General features: G+C 45.0%; 1 protein-coding gene across 1 annotated transcript; it reads left to right on the top strand.

The window, feature by feature from the left end:
- Positions 1-1,298: 1,298 nt before the first annotated feature.
- arhgef18a (rho/rac guanine nucleotide exchange factor (GEF) 18a) lies at positions 1,299-22,561 on the top strand. The gene is made up of 20 exons (XM_056595776.1): positions 1,299-1,518; positions 6,499-6,633; positions 7,341-7,447; positions 7,994-8,134; positions 8,464-8,714; positions 9,899-10,024; positions 10,638-10,755; positions 11,871-12,122; positions 12,762-12,838; positions 13,341-13,522; positions 15,428-15,498; positions 15,823-16,002; positions 16,650-16,793; positions 17,370-17,608; positions 18,102-18,164; positions 18,273-18,320; positions 18,724-19,203; positions 19,854-20,184; positions 20,576-20,683; positions 21,009-22,561. The coding sequence occupies exons 2-20, from the start codon at positions 6,566-6,568 to the stop codon at positions 21,158-21,160; spliced, it is 3,138 nt and encodes a 1,045-aa protein (XP_056451751.1). The 5' UTR covers positions 1,299-1,518; positions 6,499-6,565; the 3' UTR covers positions 21,161-22,561.
- The last annotated feature ends 317 nt before the right edge of the window (positions 22,562-22,878 follow it).

Below are 22,878 nucleotides of genomic sequence, written 5' to 3'. Positions count from 1 at the left end.
CAATAAACCAACCATGAAATGTAGCAACACATACACATAAATGTCGGCCTAAAGGGCCAGAAGTCCATTTGGCTTTTATGTGTGTGCTTGCTGCTTGGAGGGCACCATTATCATAGCTCAAATATAAACTCCAAATCCCTTAATCAATAGATAATACTTAAGAACCAATAGATAATTCGGGACAAAACGTGTTGGTCGTTTCATAGTCACTGTTGTATACATTTGTTGCTGCTTGGGAGAATTTGAGCACTCATAGTGATGGACTTGACTTTTCTTTCTTGCAAAGTTTAGCATAAAAAAAGACAACAGGCGCCATCTAGTGTTTAAAGCAATGAATTTAAGTATGCAACCATGGAACTAGAAAAGGTGTTAGCAGATGTTCTAAACACAGAAAATTGCCTTTTCAACAGCATGATTGAATAGATGCTGCCCATGCTTTTTGATTTGTCTCATGCTCACATGCTCGCAAGCTATAATGCAGTTTTACACATTGAGTTAAATATTGTTTATTTTCATAAAGATTTGATTTATTAACTGGGAAATGCGGGAAAATATAAATGATAACGAACATTTTTTAACTAATTCTGAAGTAGTTGAAGTGTCGGAGAACTTCAATTGTAAAAATATATATTTTAAATGTAGAATATCTTAATACGTTTAAAATATTAAAAAAAATCTGAATAGAAGCACGCGATTCCAAGCTTATCTGAACATTTTAAGATTGGAATGGAGCCTCTAGGTGAACATTTGTGGAAGGAGTAGAAAGAAAGAAAGAAAGAAAGAAAGAAAGAAAGAAAGAAAGAAAGAAAGAAAGAAAGAAAGAAAGAAAGAAAGAAAGAAAGAAAGAAAGAAAGAAAGAAAGAAAAAGAAAGAATAAAACCTAAGAAGAATACAATAGTTGAGCGCTTCTTGTATTTGTCACCTTATTATATATAATCTAGATTGAATGGTCTCTTCGCGTTATTTCATATAATATGAAATAAGTAGTTTAAATGCATTGAGACTAAAATGCTGTTAATGTTTAAATATGGTAAAATACTGACGCCTACAGGCAAGTTTGAGTCTACGTGGGAATATTTTTGTACAGTTTCTTAAATAGCCACACAACAAAAACATATAGGGCCCACAAGCGCATACAAGATACAAATCTATATGATATAATATAATATGATATAATGATATTGACGTGGGCCGCGTTAAAACGAGGGGTAGGTAGGTTTAAAAATGAGAATTGAGATTGGCCAAAGTAGTAGGCTAGCGATCCAACGCCATGCAAACTACTACTCCCACAATGCATTGCGTTGTGAGGGAAGGAGGGCTCCTCCAAGGAGCTGGGTTACCTGCTCGCTTGTTATTTGCGCACTTGTTCCTCCAGACGCATGACTTCTTGAAGGTACTTTTATAAGTTTGATATTACTGTCTGGGATATTGCCTTGCCTCTCAATGGAATTAGCCGAAGATTAAATTACAAGGAGGATTCAATGCATGTTCGGCCCGCACCGCAGCATTTAATGACGGGTAAGGATACATTTTTGGATGCGCTTTTGAATCGATAGTCGCACAATAGCAGCCGCCGCTCAGTGAGCTTTGCGTTTACCAAATAAACTAATGTTGTAACTTTAAATTAAACCTTTTAAAGATGTCTCTTAAAGATCTTTTCCACTTCAATTTTTCGGACTTTGCCTTGGGACACTGACAGTTACGTAATTCATTTAACATTACAATGGTGGTAGACGTACACATGCAATGTAATTACCCATTAAAAAGGACGTTTAATTATAGTAATGATTACGATCCCGCCATGTATTTTTGTATTGATCATTTCATTTGACACTTTTTGTGTGAGCTGTTAAGAATCCAGGTCAGTGACTGCTCACCCTAATCATTGATATTCCCCATATTTCCCCAACGTGTAAATTAAAAGTACTAAATACCTATGACAGGTAATGTCACTTTACAAGCAGTTGGGCAAGAAGACACGAGGCAGACTAACTTTCATTCTATTGATTTTACCATAGCCTTTTCGTTGTCCATCTCCAGTTAGATGACTATTACTTTCGTTGATTACCTAGTTAACGCCACATATTGCTATTGTATTCATTCACACAGAGCAGTCAACACACACACCAGGCCACTTGTGTTATCCGGTCACCCACTCTTTGTTTGCGTGCGGACTGCGGAAGAAAGGGCCCGAGGCAGAACGGTCATTAAAAAGACCACAATGAACAGCCCCACCTTCTCTCAGACACACTCACACAGACACTCTCTCACTCACCGACACTCACTCACTCACCGACACTCACAGACACTCACTCACTCACCGACACTCACTCACAGACACAGAAACAGACGCTCGCAAACAGACACTCACTAAACGACACAGACACTCACTAACAGACACAGTCACAGAAATGGACACTCACTAACAGACACAGTCACAGAAACAGACACTCACCAACAGACACAGAAACATAAACAGACATTCACTTACACACAGACAAACATGCTGATACAATTCCACACACACACATAGGCAATAACATATTTTCCTATGTTTAGTTAATTAGTAACCTGTGCGTGTGTGTCAAGGCAGGGTCATATGTAAGCAGCGTGTGTGGAGAAGTGTTATCAGCCTTCCACAACAGAATATTTATATTGACGAACGGAAAATTATCCCCTGTAGCCCCTTTTTGAATTTGACCCATAACAAGGTCTGTTTATAACTTGGATAGAGGGAGAGGTGGTTGGCTAGTCGATTATGTTGCTTACTGCAATGGCCTTGTCAAGATAATGGCCATTTTCCCGGTGATTGACCAACCAGCACATCTCTCACTTTCTGAACACAGAAAAAAAAAAAACCCATTCTCAGCCACGGTTGGTTTGATTCTTGTCATATTATTTTTCCTCTTGTCTTTCCCTTCTCTGTGGGATACTTGGCAGACTTGCTGGTCTTGTTTTGCTTCGCATATAGAGAATGGAAAATTCTCTCTCTCTCTCTTTCTCTCTCTCTCTCTCTCTCTCTCTCTCTCTCTCTCTCTCTCTCTCTCTCTCTCTCTCTCTTATGCAGGTAGGGTGGCTCAGTTGAGGTGTGGCTCATCTCAGCTGTTCAGGTCTACCTGTAGCTAGCCTAGCACCTTACAAACCTTATGAAAAAATAGGATATCTGATCCTGAGGTGGGTTTACCGGTATCGTGGAGGTTAGACTTCCCAGACAAAAGTTGTCATTCAAATATGAAATGGCATATATTTTATTCGATTTTTTAATAATAACAGGTATTGTGCCCAGAATGAGGAAAGTGATTGTCATGGAATTGAATAGAAGACCACATCCTGAGTCGTTGTCTTCGTAAGTGATTGTAAGGACAATGACGGCCAACTGTTATGCAGTTACTAAACAGTTACTGTAAAGAAGGGCAGGCATACAAAAGGGCCCTTGATCGAGATGTTAATCCCCCCCCCCCCCCCCCCCCCCCCGGTTTGGGATGTACCCATGTGTAAGGCTAAATATATATACCCACAAAATTCTTCTGGGTAAATGGACTGCATTTATAAAGCACTTTTATGCAAAGCACTTTCAATAGTGCCTGAAATTCGTCCATTCATGCACACATTCACACACCGACGGCGGAGTCAATCACGCAAAGCGACAGCCAGCTCGTCTGGATCAGCTAGGATTAGGTGCCTTGCTCAGGGACACCTCGACACGCTAGGAGGAGCCGGGGAAAGAACTTGCGGTCACCAGCCAGCCCGCTCTACCCCCTGAGCTACTGTCCACACCTTGACCATTTTTTGGTTGCAAGAATGGTCAATTGGTCACAGAAGCTCGTGGCCCGGTTGGTTGGTCTGACTCTCGGAGCAGAGTGGCCGGCCAATGGTTTACCATCAGGTACAAGGCGGTCACACAGTTCACACCCCTTTCAGCTGCCAACAGTGTGGACTGTTAAAAACTGGTAGGCCAGGTGTGACACGCCCGAATGTGAAAAGTCTCTACTCACTAGGTCTAAACTGGCTTGTCAAAGACCATATGCTTTCATCCCATAGTGTTCGGCCCAAAGGAACCATGATTAGCGTGGGAGAAAATATAGGCTAGGGGGATTGGTTTGGTTCTCAGGGCTTAATTTACATTCTTCAAACACGCTAGCCAGCTGTGTGTGTTATTCCGTTGTGTACCTATGGCTGTGTACACATATGGAGGAGTAGAGAAAATACTGTATGTGATTGGTTGAACTCTTTTAGCTGCAAGCAACGCATTGAATGCGGGGTTGACATAGTTTTGATCTGTTGATGTTGGTACGTCTGACTGGGGTAATGAGCTCGAAATGTGAAGAAGCTAAATTTCAATGTCATGATGTCATTTAGAATTTCATCGTTGGGGCAGTGCCAAAAGACCAACAATCATAGAAAAAGTTAAGACGTTTTTTTGAGATGCATCAGTCAACAGCCAGTATATGTGTCATGGCTGTTGTCTTGCTTGTTCTTCAAGAGGTCTCGGTGTGTGTCTTAAAGGTGACCCAGAGGCGTATGTGTGTGCGTGTATGGGTGTGTGTCTGCTCGTCCAGACCAAACAGTAATGTGTGTACTCTAGGCGTAACTAGTGATATCTCTCCTCCAGAATAATTCCTTGTCCAAACGCTTCATTGTTTGTCAGCCATCCTTATGTGAAACCAATTATTAAAATTGATACTTTTTCCTAAGCCTTTGTCAACAAGTATTAACATGAAATGTTTATTAGAGTACTGTATAAAGTGCCGTTTCTGTATAACCCTTATTAATGTTAACCCATGTCTTGTTAAAAAGGTCTAGTTAAGTACAGACTGCCCTATCCCATTTTTATGGCTCTAAAATGATCGCAACACCAACCCATTTTGTGCATCTGCTTCCACACACCTGTCCAACCACATCAGCATCGGCCTGTGATATACATTTTCTGGTGAAGAGTCGACATTGCTCCACACTGAGTGATTGGCATTGAGTCCCTAATTTGGCTGCCAATCATGAGGCATTATGCATATCAGGTGACTCATAATGTGGTCCCGCCCCTACGATTGGGAACAACTGCAATAACTGCTTCCCTAGGCTCTGCTAACACAACGATGAAATGGCAAAAAGGTGACATGTACGCAGATAGAAACTCGTATAACATATTATGTACATAATATGTTATACGAGTACACACATGTACACACACAGAGGCTGGGGTTTGACCTCATCTCTACAAAACGATGTTCAAGATGATTCTAAGAAAAAGTACTTGTTCAAGTCTGACTCTTGATGATTCTAAAAAGAAGACATGGTCACGTTCAACTCTTGACCTGAAGAATCCCTTTAAACATTGTATTGGATATACAATTAGAGGAGGAGGAGTGAATGAACGGCATAATTCATACACAATCATCATTAGATCAAGTAGTCAATCTTTTGGTTTGTTTACATTCCAAAGAGCTGTGCTGTTTCTCCCTGTCTCATTTGAGTAGATAAGAGGCTGTTGACATGCAAGCTAAGTATGCACAGCTGACCTGACCTGCAGCAAGATGTAGAACTAGACATTTGCATACAGTGACCACAAATCAACATCTTCCAATGGTATGAGTTGACTAGACCTGGGGTTTCTTAGTCTGTCTTCTCCTAAATGTATTACCAGGGTAATGTCAGTTTGTATTTAAGGGATTATACTAACATTTACTTTGTGATGACACTCACTTAGGCTTGCTTTTGCATTTTCTAATGACTAAATTACCTTTTGTCCCTCATATACCCCTTTCCCTGTAATGGGATCTTCAACAGATATTTCCTGTGTGGCCGGGTCTATACTACTCATTCTCTGACTTTATACCGAGTGTAAAATCCCAACTGCCAAGTCTATGTTTAGCTCTTAACTGTCTCTGGTATTTTTCCCATTAACTGTAATGCTCAGTCTATTTGGTGCTTCACCTATGTTCTTTCAAAATGAGTAGAGCTGGAGCATGAATTACACATCTCAGTAGGTAAATTAGCAACGATGATATGTCAACACATAGCTAATTTCATTTTGATTGAACAACACCTGTTGTATAGGAGCACTTAAGCTAAGGCCATTTTCATTCCATGCAAAATACAATGACTGGCTCAGCTCTAATGACTACGTCTTTCTAAATTCTCACCACATTATTTTGTCTGCTCGCCAAATGTCCCAAATGTGTGCTGTCACGCCCCCTGGACATACCCACTACTGTCTTCACCGTTCCCTAGAACATGTGACTTTAAGGTTGAAGGTCAAAGATCCAGTCATTCGTTGGTCATTTGTTTCATGGGAGGGCAATGAGAGGTATTCATAACAGAGAATGAACCTCTCTCTCTCTCTCTCTCTCTCTCTCTCTCTCTCTCTCTCTCTCTCTCTCTCTCTCTCTCTCTCTCTCTCTCTCTCTCTCTCTCTCTCTCTCTCTCTCTCTCTCTCTCTCTCTCTCTCTCTCTCTCTCTCTCTCTCTCTCTCTCTCTCTCCTCTCCCTCTTCTCCTCTCAGATCTGGGGACAGAGATTCTCCCTCGGCTCTGCATGGCCTCCAGCTTGGCTAACCAGTCAGTCCAGGAATGACCGTCACCCCAGAGAGTTCCAGTGTTCCCCCTGCGACACCCTCCAAGCCCCTCACAAGCCTCAGGTGTGTGTGTGTGTGAGTCAGAGGAAAAAATAATAAATAAAGGTCCTGAGATATGCACTGAGGGAGGGGGAGGTACTGGGTTGAGAGTGACGCGAGTGAGCTCTATATATATATGACGAGGAAACTGAACATCAAAATAATCGTGTGTGTGTGTGTGTGTGTGTGTGTGCTGATTGTCCAAGGTGGGAGGGAATCATACTTTACTTGTTTATTTTATATGAAAAATAAAAATATTCACAAATTTAACACAGAAATGCACAAAAACAACACCCATGGGTGGAGATAATTAAACGTGTGATATTGTGCGACTTTCATTCTCATTCCTATTAAGCCGGGCTTGTGTTTGTCTGTAATCACGTAACCATACGCTGACATCCTAGTGTAATCCATGGCTTAGACAAGACCAAGCCTTCGCCCTACGAGTCCCCTTCTTCAAATAACTTCAAAGCTTTGATTCTACGTCCGTCTCCCTTCCTGACATCGCTCCTTCCTTAATAATGGAGTGAGTCTTTCCTTTATGCACTGTAGAGGGCTCACGCTGAAGCGTGTGTCATTTAAGGGCACCTTAAAGACTGAGTGTGTGTGGTACATAAATGCAATGTTACTTGAACCGACTTCCCATGGAGCTCTTGATTGTTCATCTCGCAAGACCACTCACCGCCAGCCCCCACTCACCACCACCGTGCCCCACCCTGTCCCCTCCACAGGTCCAGACAGGGGCTCATGGACGAGTTGGATTCCCTGAGGTCCAGGTTCCTCCATGAGGACACCCTGTCCCTGGCCTCCTCCTCGACGGAGCCCAGCAACATAGAAGGTCACCGCTCTCTCTTTCCATCTCTCTCGCTGTATCTCTCTCTCTCTTTGTGTGTGTGTGTGTGTGTGTGTGTGTGTGTGTGTGTGTGTGTGTGTGTGTGTGTGTGTGTGTGTGTGTGTGTGTGTGTGTGTGTGTGTGTGTGTGTGTGTGTGTGTGTGTGTGTGTGGGGGATGAAGGCCTGTTGAAAGGCTCCCCGTGCCGCTGTCCGACGCAACACGCGGGCCCTTTGTGTGGTCAAAGGGCGAGCTCTGGGCAGTTTTATTAACACTTTGACTTTGACTGGCCTTGTGCCCAGAGCTTTGTACAGATGATGTGACCGTTAAATCCGATGTGTACCCAAGATATTTACGTAGAAATGTATTCTGCACAGGAAATCCCTCACATAAAACATGCCATGAATTGGGCTTGTGTTACTCGAGGGACCTTCAGTTGACTGTCAACAGCGCTCTTTTATTCTCTGGTATTATGAGGAAAGGTGTAGTCTAGTTGTGATCCCACTAGCACCACATCGGGAGTTGTGTGTCAACGTGCCTGTGTCTCCAACAGAGAGCAAATATGCATCGCTGCAGGGAGAGCTAGAGGACGATGCCCAGGACCTAGAGGGCGATTCCTGGAGCCTCGAGGTGGACCAGGACTACCTCAAGCCCATGAGCAAAGAGTCCATCAAGAGGCAGGACGTCATCTACGGTAGGCAGCGGCCACTCTGAAAATACCGTGCACTGCTTCAGCACACAGAGACAGCCCCTTGATTGACACGGCCATGGAAAGAGTTTAGCAGATTTGTTTTATTGACCGCCGTCTGCTTTGTGAACTGGCGGGAAATGAGCTGTAGACCCAAAGAAATACATCGGACGGTCCTTCACTGTACCCCTCGTCTCTATCCACAAAGTTATCAAAGATTAGCAATACTGCCATATTTAGTTGATGATCCAGGGTCGATCACACTTTATGTTCATCGTTACAGACCAATAGATGGCAAACAAAAACCGGCCACCCTCTTCCCCCCCCCCCCCCAGAGTTGATCCAGACGGAGTCCCACCACGTGCGCACCCTGAAGATCCTGCTGTGCGTGTACAGGAACGAGCTGATTGAGTCTGCGCTGGTGGACGAGGCCCGCCTGAAGCACCTCTTCTACGGGCTGGACGGCCTGCTGGTGCTCCACACCACCCTCCTCCAGGGCCTGAAGCAGCGCCGGCTGGAGAGCCTGGTGGAGGGCAGCCCCCGCAACTACCAGATCAGGCAGCTGGCTGACATACTCACCGCCCAGGTACACGCGCTGTAGGGGCGCGGCGCTGCGTATAGGAAGAGGGGGGGGGGGGGGGTTATATGCTGTGGCAGGACATTAGCTCTTTCACACGGTTAGCTTACCCTCTGGACTCGGTCACAACGGTCAACTTTCACAAATGTGTTTTAACCGTTGGTTTTTATCACTTCACACCTATCGGAAATACCCCGTATACTTTAGGCGCGGGGTGGTGTCTAGGTAGGAGGCGGGACATGACTCTCTATGCGGGGATATACAATGCTGCATGTAGTTACACGTATCCGCAAGAGAAGATATCAACAGAAGAGTGGAAAGCAGAAGTAGTTTGAATGCAAAATACAGACAGGAAGACAAAGGTAGGAGGCAGCTACTCTACTCCGGCTCTCAGCTTCTCCAGACTTTACTCTTGGGGCCTGGTAGGTTAAACTCCGGAGGAGCAAATTCTGACATTATTGTTCACAGATACAGCCCAAACGGGGATTATCCAGAGAATGTCTGACTTTCGGTCTAGGTGTGAAAGGCCTATTAGCGTGCTAAATGATACGCCCCCTCTAAAGGGTTAGGGCAAGTGTGTAACTCAGTGAGCTCATCATCCAGGAATGATACAATGTCAATGGCCTCACATTCTTGGTGAAAACAGTTCAGCACCTGTTTATCTGACCTAGTTCCCTGGATTGGGGATTTCACAAACACTGTTATAATTAATTAGTCAAGTATATCATGTTCTCTCAGTTGTTACAAACGCAAGGTGTAATTATGTTTAAGGAGAAAGCATTTCCCTTATTATGTTATCAAGGGATCTAAAGATCTGCGTGAAGTATAGCGCTTGATGTTCAAGGAAATCCATTGCAATCGAACGCAATTTTCAGCTATCAATTTCCTTCTGTTCCTTTATGCTGATTTAATGATTAGAGTGTATTTTACCTTCTGGCTACCAGTAACTACTCACCATGGCCAAGCCAGGCCTCTCCCAGCCTGACGACAGGGCCTACTGACGGGTGTCAGACTTTGAGGAAGTTCACAGTACCAAAAGGCAGGGATTCAGGCCACGCCCCTAGAACCCTGAGGTCATTAGCAGACTATGAGATGTTGAGTGGGTGTGTAGTGGACACCTCCCTACGTGCTGTGTAATGGTAATTTCACATTTTTAGAGCATTGTTGTTTTTGGTGTGTCTTCTTTCATGCAGTTTTCAGGTGAGCTGGGCGAGAGAATGAAAGACTTCTACGGAGCCTTCTGCTATTATCATAGGGACGCGGTCACCTTCTACAAGGACCTGCTGCAGAGCAACAAGAAGTTTCAGGCCCATATGAGGGTAAGGGCATGTACTGTACACACCAAGAACTGGTTTCGGTAGAGATGCAGATAACGACAGAGATACTGCCATCTGCAGGCAATCATGATGCTTTAAAGATATGAAAACTGATGTCTTTAAATCTTTTGAATAGTATCCAAAGTAGAGCAGTGTTGATTTTTTTTTTGTGCTTCAAGGAAGCAGGATACAATCATAATGCAGTTTCATGTTGTCTGTAACAATAGCTGCAGGGCTAGTTTTGCATGCCCTTTGTTTTCTGAATAAGGGTAACTTCCAGATATCCATCTCAGGGGAACAGCAACCATGTATTGCTGTATTGCTGGAAAATATCCATTCCAGTCAGTTCCTTGTTTCAAGGGATTCCTTTCATACTCTCAAAAAAAGTATACAAAGGCAGATAGGTATACATACACACACGTACATTTATTAGTGAAACAATGCTAAAATCTAGCAGGAAATTACATTAAAACCATTAACTAGTGGTCCAACCTGTTATTACAGAGTGTCCATTACATTAACATTGTTGAAAAATACTTTAAAGTACGAAGAAAAAAAGGGCAATTGAAGGGCAATTTTAGGATGTGGCTCAAGTGAATTTAACGTCTCGTTTCAGAAAGTAGGCCAACTGTCAATAGTGCGACGGCTTGGCATTCCCGAGTGCTTCCTGCTGGTTACCCAACGCATAACCAAATACCCCGTGTTGGTGGAACGCATCATGCAGAACACTGAGGGTAAGGCCATGCTCGTCTCTCCAGACCTGCACCTGCTGGCTCCCTCAGACAGGCTGGTCTTAAAGGTGACCTCATACCACCAGGTGTGAGTGGGATTAGCCATGACAAGCCGTTCTGAAAATCAGCTCTTCTGACATTACAAGTGGGCGTGTCAACCTGGATGTGTGCTAAATAGATGAGCATTTTGCTACAGTCCACTGGGTAGGCTGGTAGACTGATCTATCCAGCACACATCTAGGTGGACTCAGCCACTTGTGATGTCAGAAGAGGCCGATTTTCAGAACGGCTTATAAGGGCTATTTACACTCACACCTGGAGGTATAATATGTCACCTTTAATCATGTCCAGGACTGGGTTACACTGAAACCTCCAGACTAAATGATAGTGGACTGAATAAGTGCTGTGAGGCCCCAATGGCATACGTTGACGAGATTAAAAAGAAATGGGGACCAGAACCTAGCAGCAGAGTAGGGGTGAGCAAACCGTTACGAAATGTCGACTTTTGCAAGCTTTTGCTAACCATTGCTTGAGCCTTCGCATGCACAATTGACGTGCTAACCCCTGGAAGTTATCCTACATCTGGTCCCCCACCCTCTACCTCTGCTCTGATACTCACTAACATATTTAACACTAAGATCTGCCTGTTAGTACATATTTGACATTTTATAGTTGGCTACTGTTCCCATTGTGAATATCTACAGCGTTTAGGTAGGGCTGTGCGATTAATCGAATTATTATCGCATTTTCGATTTTTGCGTCAAACCATTAATATATTCGAGGTGAAGCTTTATTTTGTGTATTTATTTTATTCATACAATTTTTGTATAAACGACTGGAAACATGTGTTACTTTCTATTTGAACATTTTGTGTATTGTTTTAAGGCAGAAGTTCTCAGTTAAAATGTGTTTTTTAGAGAAATGTTGAATAAATGCATCATATTTTCCAACTCAAAAATAATCGTTTGAATTGTCGTGATTTCAATATTGACAAATAATCGTGATAACGTTTGTTTACCATATTTGAGCAGCCCTACGTCTAGGTAAACGCAGGTTGTTTTTCAAATGGACAGTTTAAATAACGGATTGGATGTCCCCGACCCCACCACCTCCATCAGAGACCGAGGAGCAGAGTGCCCTGGCGCTCGCCCTGACCCAGATCCGGGACTGCATCTCCCACGTGGACGGCCAGGTGAGCGACTTCGAGAATGCGGCCCGTCTGAGGGACATCGCCCAGCGCCTGGAGCCCAAGTCCCAGTGCCTGCTCAAGGACGGACGCCTGTTCAGCCGGGAGGACCTGACGGAGGCCAGCCGCACCCTGCAGAACGAGGCCACCTTCACCATCAAGGAGTCCTCCGGGAAACTCAAAGGTGACCTACCGCTAGATTATAATTTTTTATTTATTTTTTTTGACTCATTGAATGATGAAGGTGTTTAAGGGGTGAGTAAACCCCAACCAATGACTTGATGTAAAAACACCTTTCTCTTTGGATCTCACAAAGGGTTGGTGAACATTATTTATTTATTTTTATATGCAATGTAGAAAGTTGTCAAACGGGTAGCTACTATGTAAATGCAAGGCACGGGTTTGTTACTTCCTGCTACAAACCCCTGTGGTACTATTGGCTGCGCACCCCTTCTCGTATGTGGGTGACATGTGTTTTGACAACGCCCCTGTCCATCTGGTTCTTACATCTCCATTTGCACTTGTTGACTACTTGTGTCACCCAAAAATCCCTTTTAATAGTATTTCGAATAAATCTTTAGCAGATCTCTCATTTGCAGCAGCAAACTCTGCTGGCGGTTTGTTAAGGTCAAACTGAGATACAAAAAAAATATGCTTATACCAAAACGAAACCTCCCTTATTTTCCTTCCAAAAAAACACCCTCATTGTTTGATCCCAGCGGTTTGTTTTGTTGGGTGAGTTCATGTGCTGGTGTGTTGAGAGCGCCCCTAGCGTGGGTCTGGGGCTGTGTTGTGATTGATCGCTAGCTCCCTCCTCCCACAGAGGTCCAGGCTCTTCTCCTTACCGATGTTCTCATCCTGCTGCAGGAGAAAGACCAGAAGCTGGCCTTTAAAACCATGGTAAGCAGAGACCTTCCGAGGCACCTCTTAAGCCCCCCTCGTGTTTGAGTGTAAAACTTTGGTCATACATGCCTGCGGGACTTGGATATTGCAAAAAGTCCTGTTTTTAAAGTTTATGGCAACGTGTTCAACTGTAGAATTAATCATCCATTTTATTTAATAATCATAATTGAGTTAGATATTTGAATTCTGTTTGTATTCATATTTGTAAATAGTATGAAATACTGCATATATGCAATGGAAATGTGACAGAAAATCCTAGCAGGCTCTCAAGTTTGGAGTCAATACATTGGTGTCGTTAGCTATAACATACCAAAATTGATGACAAAATATGCAAATGTCAGGTGGATAATCAGCAGTCATGTGTTTTGAACAAACACACATGACTCATGACACTCATGTGGGTTGAAAAAATGAAAATTCACAGCCTGGGATCGGGGTCTAACTCTGACCTTGTTCTTTTGAAGCTCTTTCATTTTCTTTCTTTATCTCTTGAACACAGCAAGACAACAAGTCTCCGGTCATCTCCCTGCAGAGTCTGATAGTCAGGGAGGTGGCTCACGAGGAGAAGGCCATGTTCCTCATCTGTGCCTCCTCCGACAATTTTGTGATGTACGAGATCCACACCCGCTCCAAAGCAGAGCGCAACACCTGGATGGCCCTTATACGGCAAGCTGTGGAAAGGTCAGAGAGCTCCCGTAGCTCCAAGTCAAGCAGTTAATGTGTGTGTAATGTAAATTGTCTAATGCGTAAAGCAGCATGAATTGATTTCTGACCACCGGAGGGCGAGAAGGACACTTAGATCAGCTGAGATCAGCACTTTTATAATTGATGGCTGGATATTATATATATATATATATATATATATATATATATATATATATATATATATATATATATATATATATATATATATATATATATTATATATATATCAGTGGAGGCTTCTCCATTGAGGAGAGGGAGGAAGATCCTCCCTAACATTGTTGAGAATAAAAAATGTAGATGCCCAGATTATTGTAATGAATTAATGCCCTTAAATATGACTACTTTATTGCCTTGAATATATAATGTTCGTTTCCCTGGGTAAAGGGGACATTAGCACCCCCTATCGCCTATTGACAATTACTTCAGGGAGGAAGGTCCTCCGTTATCCTCCGTTGACTCCCATTCATTTCCCCGAAAGTACTGGCGGCCGGTGGATAACATGGGTTTCAATGGGGATGAGAGGAGGAAAGTCCTCCTCTGAGTGGGTGGGACCTTAAGGGGTCTGATTCCGCGCAAAAATCTATCCGTCTGCGCTATGAACCAATAAGCAGGATCCCTGGATGTTGAGCAGTGTTGCCAGATTGGTCAGATTTCCCACCCAATTGGGCTACTTTAACCATTTTAGGCTGGAAGAATTATCATTCGGCGGGAAATCTGCCCAATCTGGCAACGCTGTCGATAACAAACCCGGTCTGCATTGCCGCGGTGCTCAGTCAGAGACGCAGAGCAAGTGAAATCTGCGATAGCGAGATCCTAAATGCACAATGGAAACGTTGGAAACGGAGGACATTGTTAACGTCTTATTAAAAAAAGCATTCCATTCATTGAGTTACAGTGCTAAGTTAGCGACCAAAGAAAGAGGTAGACCACTTCCCAAAATCAAGGTGACCAGAAGTAATGGCAACGTCAGTGTTGTGAGTGCTACATGGTTTGCTAGGTACGCATGGCTTACTGGTAGCATTACAAGCAATCGACTTATTGCTGGCCCTGTTTGCTTATGAATAATAGCAAATCTCCAACGTGGGCTGTTCATGGTTTCACTGATGTGGAAAATCTTGATAGGGCAACCAAACGCCACGACAAGTGTCAAGATCACGTTGTGTGAGCACCAACGTGATCTTGACAACCGTCGAGATCTAGGCCCAATGATAGGCCCAGATTTTTTTTATTTTACAAAATCAATAGTAGGCCTGCTGATTTGACTAATATGCTTTGCATCCTTTCCTTCTCAAATTACAGTGATGCCACTGGTTGGCTTTGTATAAATTGTATTCACCATAACTCCCTCCCCTGCTATTTTGTAGTTCACCAAAACACCTTGTGAAAACAACTTGAGTCTCCACATTCTTATGCCACCATACACCAACAGTGCAAGCAGGCCAATGGCAACCAAGCGCGCAGTCCTTCCTCCCTCACTTTAAAAACCACCAGCCGCCACTGATATATATATATATATATATATGTGTATGTATATGTATGTATATGTATATATGTGTATATATATGTATATGTATATATGTATATATGTATATATGTATATGTATATGTATATATATATATGTATATATGTATATATATATATATGTATACTATATATGTATATGTATATGTATATGTATATGTATATGTATATGTATATATATATATATGTATATATATGTATATATATGTATATATATATATATATATATTCATGTGGAGCTATACGGCATACATCCATGCAAAAAGCTTTTTTGCAGACCGCTCACTGATTGCGTGAAAGTAATGTGAGTGTGACATCTTGACCAAAATTGAGGATTTACAAATCTTTGTCTGTTGCAGCTGCCCAATATTAAAGGTCAAGAGTCAAGAGGAGGAGGAAGCCCGGTCTACCAAGCTGAAAGAGTTCCAGGGTAATAAAAACACGCACAATACACCAATGCCCCTTCATCTGTTCTCAACGGGATGGGTGTTACGGGCGATTCGAGTTTAATAATTGGGTTGAATTTGTATTTTTACTCGGTCAATCTTTGACACATTTAATTTATTTACCGCTGTTCCAATTCCTATAGTTGGATAACTTGATTGTGTTTGCTTTATATCTACACAATAATGCATTCATATTATTATCTGTGTTTGGCTGTGAAAGTATGCAAGGGCTCTTTGACGTCCATTACTATCGTTACGTGCCCGGTGTGATGGTTGTCGTGAGAGTCTGTGGTTCTCTGGTCGTGCAGAGACGCTGGCCCGGAGGGACATGCTGATAGAGAAGAACCTGCAGGAGAAGCTCCAGATCTTCGCCTTCTTTACTGAGAACCTCACGGGCGTGGAGACCCCCCAGAAGAGACTGCTGCTCCGGGGGGACGCCAGTGATCTCCAGCAGGGGGAGACACTGATAATGGGAGCCATCAAAGACGGTAGGAGCCGAGGGCTTAAAGGGCCCGTATTATTCCACCAGTTGTGAGTGTGAGAAGCCGTTGGAAGCTGTTTTGGAAGTCTGCCTCTTCTGACATCACAAGTGGGTGTGTCAGAAGAGGCCGAGTCTCACAATGGCTTGTAACGGCTAATCATACTCACACCTGGTGGTATAATGTCACCTTTGACACGTGTGAGACTTGTTATGTAGGTGAAGAAATAAGGCAAAATTAGTATTCACTATGAGGATTTAGTCTTTCACCAGACACTGTGTCAAAGCTACATACAGTGAATACATATACTCTGAATCAATCTTTCACTTTTCATTTATTTCCCTTCCTTTTTTTGATCTCCGCTTCTGCCAATTAATTGAAACACAAACAAATGAGACGTTACATTTTTTTATTCTAGGATACTACCAAACATGATGCACATGAATGTATTTCTCTATCTCTGGTTTCTATATTGCAACACTTAAAGCAGTTCGATTATTCGCTCCATTGTATGTGCTAAAATGTTTCTTGATCTTTTGGGGTTTCATTTAGTAACAAATGAAACATGGCATGTTACACGTCAATTCACTGGCCCTTCATCCTCAGTCACTAACAGTTTGTTGTCATGTGTGTCTCTTGATCCTCTTCCCCTCCAGTGGAGGGCCTGCAGGACCTGCTGCTAGCCCGGATCAGGGACCCAAACCAGGCTGCGGATGACAGCCAGGGGCTGCCCCTGCTTCTCCGCAGAGCCCAGACCTTCGGGGGTTTCGAGACCAGGCCCCCCGGCCAACCCGCCGAAGGCAAGGGGAATTAATCCCATTTGTCTTTTTGTAGATTGTGTGTCTTTTCATAGGTGTGTGTGTGTGTGTGTGTGTGTGTGTGTGTGTGTGTGTGTGTGTGTGTGTGTGTGTGTGTGTGTGTGTGTGTGTGTGTGTGTGTGTGTGTGTGTGTGTGTGTGTGTGTGTGTGTGTGTGTACACACACTTAGGTTTAAGGACGCTGCCACATTTCACATTTCATTTCAGCCGTTTATTTCAATACAAATACTTTAAAGGTGACCTATGATAACACCAGGTGTGAGTGTGATTAGCCTTACAAGCCGTTTCGAAAATCTGCCCCATATGACATCACCCGGGGCGTGTCCACCTAGATCTGTGCTGGAATAGTTGAGCAACGTTTACTTCAGTCAACTGGGTAGGCTGCTAGACTGATCTATCCAGCACAGATCTAGGTGGACACGCCCACTAGTGATGTCATATGGGGCAGATTTTCGAAAACGGCTTGTAAGGCTAAACACACTCACACCTGGTGGTGTAATACGTCTCCTTTTAATGTCTGGCCCCGTTTGAGACCGTTTTTCTTGCTGGTCCTCCCTAGATGCAGAGGGCGCCAGCGGGCAGGACGACCCCCTGGAGAACGGCCGTCTCTCCACCAGCTCGGACCCGGAACACCCGGACCACCCGGACCCGGAGCGCTCTGACCCGGTGCACAAGGACCTGGAGCGCCTCGATCCGGAGCAGCGCCACACGGAACGCCACGAACCGGAGCACCACGACGGGGAAAACCACGACCACGACCTCGATCCGGAGCACCACGCAGAGAGCCGGGAGCTGTCTGTAAGTGGAGGAGGAGGAGGGGTGGGAGGAGGAGGAGGAGGAGGAGGAGGGAGGGAGGAGGAGGAGGAGGGAGGAGGGAGGAGTGGGAGGAGTGGAGGAGTGGAGGAGGGAGGAGGAGGGAGGAGAAGGGAGGAGGAGGAGGAGGAGGAAGAGGTGGGAGGTGGAGGAGGGCCTGTGACGTCAAAGCATAACTGTACACCCTGATTTTAAACCATTACCATTTTAACCATACCAACGCATAGTTTAACCCATAGAGGGCACTTTGAGTCCAAAATGACATTTTATCCTACGTTTTAAAACTTAGGAAAAGGCATTGAAGTTGAGATTTATGCCAGGATCTATCCATAGCAACACACATAGCAATAGTGTGAAACCCACGAGATCCTTTCCATCTAAAATCCTTTTTTAGGGTGGGTTGGTTGGTTTGGCTTTCCTTGTAAAATAATGACTAATGATAATTCATTTATCTGTCATCTATTTGTCGTTGTTCCAGGCGGATGACGAGACTCCGATACAGTACCCGGACTCCCCCCGTTTGTCTGCTGCTGAACAGGAGGTAACCACATCCAGACGACAGTCCCACTGCTTGTTTGGGCGGTATCTGTTTCTGAACTGCAGTGTTTCTACATCAATAATACAGAATGACTCCTCCTTGTCCCTTCAGCTCTTTAGCCGGGTGCTCCAGCTCTCCAATCGGCTCTACAGCTTGCAGGTAAGCCCAGACTCTACTCGTAAATGTCTTTCATGCATCCATGAAGGTTTCTCCTGTACATATAGTATACATACTTTAGATATATGTACACAAAATGCAACCCTAATGAATGTATTCCAAAGCAGGCTACGCCTCATCTCATAACTTCCAAGTACCCAAACATTCATATGAATTCATATTAAGATAAAATGTCATGTAACGTTACCCAGGCCTCATGTTTATATCGTGTTTCCCTTTGTTAAAACAAGGGGTCAGCTCCTGATTGACATCCAAAGTCACCATGCGTCAATCTGAGCCAATCAGTCGACTGCAAACCCCGCCTCTATCCGTATATGCGGTTCGTCCTATTGGCTGTTCATCGTTTGTTAACCCTCTCACCCCCCCCCCCCCCCCCCCCTCCCAGGCCATCATCGCCCAGCAGGACAGCCGCGCCGTCCTGCAGCAGCTGCGGTGTTTGACGGCGCCGGCCTCCTCAGGGGGGGCGGCGGCGGCGGGCGGCGCCGGGGGGTCGCGGCGCGACAGCAGCGGCCTGCTGCTGGAGCAGGAGCGGCAGCGCACCCTGGAGAAGCAGCGCGAGGAGCAGGCGGCCTTCCAGCGGCAGCAGGCGGCGCACCGGCAGGAGGCGCAGCGCTGGGAGAGGGAAGGATCGGCGAGAGCGGGCCAGCGCGTGCACGCCCTGCAGCAGGAGGCGGAGCTGGCGGCCCGCGCCGAGGAGCACGGCCGGCACGACGGTCGGCTGGCGGCGGAGCGGGCGGAGCTGGAGGCCCAGCGCGCCGCCTACCAGGGGGACCTGGTGCGGCTGCGGGAGAGCGCGCAGAAGGTGGAGCGCGAGCGCCTGCTGCTGGAGACGCAGCAGCTGAAGCAGCAGAAGCAGAGCGACCAGGTGGGGGCCCCAAAGCACGCACGCACACGCGGGCAGACACGCAGGCACGCGCCGGCACACACGCACGCACGCACACGCGGGCACGCGCCGGCACACACGCACGCACGCGCATGCATTAACCAGCAACTAAACGTTGTTTAGTTGCTTGTCTCTACGCCGTTGTGGGTTCATCTCTGAGCACAGGAGATGTTCTCTGTTGGTTTCATAGAGATCTGAGAGACTGGTTCTATTGTTAATATTGTTATGTTGTTATATTCTCTTTTGTTTATTTGTCTCCTTATAATTGTATTTATATTAATGTTCTTCACACTTTAGCCGATTTTTTTTGTGTTTTGTATTTGAGTTCAGAGTTTAAGTGCTTCGATCAAAGCCTCTGTCTGTCCTCTTACCTCTCCCCCACCCCTCCCTCCTCTCCCCCACCCCTCCCTCCTCTCCCCCACCCCTCCCTCCTCTCCCCCACCTCCTCCTCCTCTCCCCCACCCCTCCATCCTCTCCCCACCCCTCCCTCCTCTCCCCCACCCCTCCCTCCTCTCCCCCACCCCTCCCTCCTCTCCCCCACCCCTCCCTCCTCTCCCCCACCTCTCCCCCACCCCTCCCTCCTCTCCCCCACCCCCATCCATCCTCTCCCCTACCCCTCCCTCCTCTCTCAGTTCCTGCGGGCGACCCAGTCGTTCAGCGTGGCCCAGAGGAGGGTCAGCCCCGATCCCCACATCCACCCCACCAACCACGTCCACAACCACGTCCACCATCCCCCCCACCACCGCGGCGGGGGGGAGGTGCCCCCGTTGGTGCCCCCGCGGAGGCACAGCATGAGCCCCAAGCCGGTGGTGGTGGTGCCCCTGCAGCTGGTCAGCACCACCAACCAGCCCCACAAGGAGGGCGGCGTGCAGCAGCAGATCCCCACCAAGCTGGCCGTGCACAGCAAGGCCAAGAGCACCAAGAGCTCCAAGGGCCACCACCGGGGCTCCCACCAGCGGGCAGGTACGCACGGCGCCACCGGAGGGTTTGGGTTTCATTACTGGTGTGGACAATACAATACACCATCGATTACCGTCATGCAGGCTTCTTTTTAGAGTATTCTATTTATTTTAATGCTTTTATGATTTATTTTTGTAAAGAAAGTTCCACAGTCATACTTCTGGGCGAGAAGCACATAGTTAAAAAAAAAATATATCCTTTTGAAAACCCCTCTTATGGAAATGAATACTATGACTTATCGGCGGAAGAACCCTGTCGGGGAACTTTGACGTACACTATATTGCCGGAAAACCCCTGTTAGTGAACCGTGACACCTATCGGCGGGGGTCTTACGGCAGCCATAGCACCAAAGGGTGAAGCTCATTTCATAACCTCGCCCTCACTCTCCCCCCAGCGTCTATTGACATGAGTCAGGTGGTGCCCATCAAGGTGACCGGGAAGGAGGGGGGCAGTCTGAGGGCCGTAAGTAAGACGAGCCCCAGCCCCCAGGTGATCAACTCAGGTAAGAGACCCCGAGAGTCCCAGGTGGTTCTCCCACCTACACACACACACATACACTGCCGTTACTTCCATATACAAGTACGAATGCCCAGGGTAGGTTGATCATTATTAAAACAGGGCTTGTGCATTTAAAGTAGCAGGACTCTTTATTTAAAGAAATAAACGCATTTATCTGTGTTTTAAGTTGATGTGGTTTGACCTTAAATACCATGCATTTATACATACATATAAGTATTCACCCGGCAGCTAAATGCGCTCTCAATCGTTAATGACTCATTTCACACGAGGTCCGTTTAATATCAGGGTTTCCCCCCCCCCCCATATAGATCGGTTCACCCAACCGACGCCCCCCATCAACGTCAAGCCGTCCCCGTCGTTCAGCACTCACATTAGGAGCCCCGACCCTCCGCCTCCGCCCCCTCCACCCTTCCCCAAAGACTTGCTCAAGAAGGAGAAGAAGCGTGAGGTGTTCCTTTAGGAGGGGCGGAGCTCACTGACGTCCGGCCTCCGATTGGCTAAGGGATATGTTCGTTATGGATGATTGGAATCAGCTGTTACAAAGACTCTGCCGCTGACTCGAAGGGAGTTACATTTTAGGAAGATATTCTGGAAAAGAAAACGAGATGTCTTATGATATTATTGATGTTTTACATTGTTTTTAGTTAAAAAAATGAAGTTTGCACAAAGTCAAATATTTTAAGGCGTCCATTTACCGACGGGAGATTGTTTATGCTTTTAAGGATTCGTTCTTGTTCTTTTTACCAAAGACTTTGCCAGGGAAAAAGTTTCTATGCATTTTGGAAGCTGAAATAAGCCTCTGCCAGTAACCTTTCAGCACTCGGTGGGAAACCTCAGCAGTTATCCTCTTCTCATATGAAGACCAGACACAACAAGACAATCTGGAGTGAGTACATCCACCATACCCTACTGCTTTTAAGTGCCAACCAACTGCTTTCAGAAGAAATATCCCTGCTCTTTTATTCTGCACAACAGAATGGCTTGTTCGTAATGGAGTGTACCCTGCATTGAAGGTTATCAAATGGGTTTATGCCTTATTTTGAGGATCGATTGTTGCCAATTTTGTCGAATTGTGTGTAATCTTTTGGATGGCTGTGCCCAGTCTAGATGAAAGCTGAACTGTCTCAATTTTAGATTGTTTTAGAAACAAAAAAAAGAAGCAAGTTAAAATTGTCGCTTTTGTCTATCGCAAGTTTATTAGTGTTCCTCAAAAGGATACAGAAGTGACGGTGTAAGCTATGTTTTACGTTCAGAATGTGTCTTTCCTATAGAGGTGTAGTGGTGAAAACAGGTGTAGCTCATGAAGTTAATAGGTCTGTGCCCTTAATTAATGTCCTGAGATACACCTGTGTCGGCCCCTACTATTACACATCTGTGATGAAGCCTATTGAGATGAAGATGAATAAGATGACCTTGGGAAATGTTTTTCACCTAAATAATAGTAACAATTTCCTGGCCATTTCATATGCTGTAAAATAAAAACAAACGCATTTGAGTTAATTTACTTGGTCATTGATGGACTTTTACTTTGCTTAAACTGTCAAATATAATCTCTGACTGACTGTACAAGACTCTGACACCAGTTTGGTGCCATTTAATTAAAACCTAAGGGGAAGAACCACACATCAAACACCAGAGACCCTGCCTGGTTTAGAAGTGCCAAGTCTAATGGGATTAGCTCCGAACACAGCGCTGCATTTCAAACAAAATAAAATCTGTTTACTAAAGCACTGCAAAGTGCTTTGGATAAAAGCCTTTAGAGCGCGCAACAAACAGACTGATGTTATCCTGTTGGAGAGTTCCAGCTTGTCAAGGCCGTTGCGACTCAGTTGGCTGTAAAGAAAACAAACGGGTACGAGTTTTATTCTGGTTTATTGTAAGGATCCAAAATGGCAATAGTCCATCAAAGTCAGATATACATTTTACTTTGGAAGGATTTGAGTATTTTTCAGGGATGTATAGAGCAACAACTGTACAAGTGTTGCACATCTTTTCTTTTCCATAAATACATATGTTGAATCCAATACCTTTTATTTTCATATAACATTGAAACCTTAAAAGAGGTATCAAAATGAAGCCTGATATCACGTAATGGTGAATAATCTGTAATGTGCTTTCTATAGCAATTACTCGCATACAAGTAAGCTGCTTGTGTAGTCTTGCCTTTTGAACCAAACC

The sequence above is a fragment of the Gadus chalcogrammus genome, chromosome 8 (assembly GCF_026213295.1).
Source record: "Gadus chalcogrammus isolate NIFS_2021 chromosome 8, NIFS_Gcha_1.0, whole genome shotgun sequence".
Lineage (NCBI taxonomy): Eukaryota > Metazoa > Chordata > Actinopteri > Gadiformes > Gadidae > Gadus > Gadus chalcogrammus.
The sequence above is the reverse complement of the archived record's forward strand: the minus strand, read 5'-3'. Positions and strand labels throughout refer to the sequence as shown.

Coding starts and splice junctions, on each gene's coding strand:
- arhgef18a (XM_056595776.1), top strand. CDS start 6,566: ATGACCGTCACCCCAGAGAGTTCCAGTGTTCCCCCTGCGACACCCTCC. Junction 6,634..7,340: donor AAGCCCCTCACAAGCCTCAG/GTGTGTGTGTGT, acceptor TCCCCTCCACAG/GTCCAGACAGGGGCTCATGG. Junction 7,448..7,993: donor GGAGCCCAGCAACATAGAAG/GTCACCGCTCTC, acceptor TGTCTCCAACAG/AGAGCAAATATGCATCGCTG.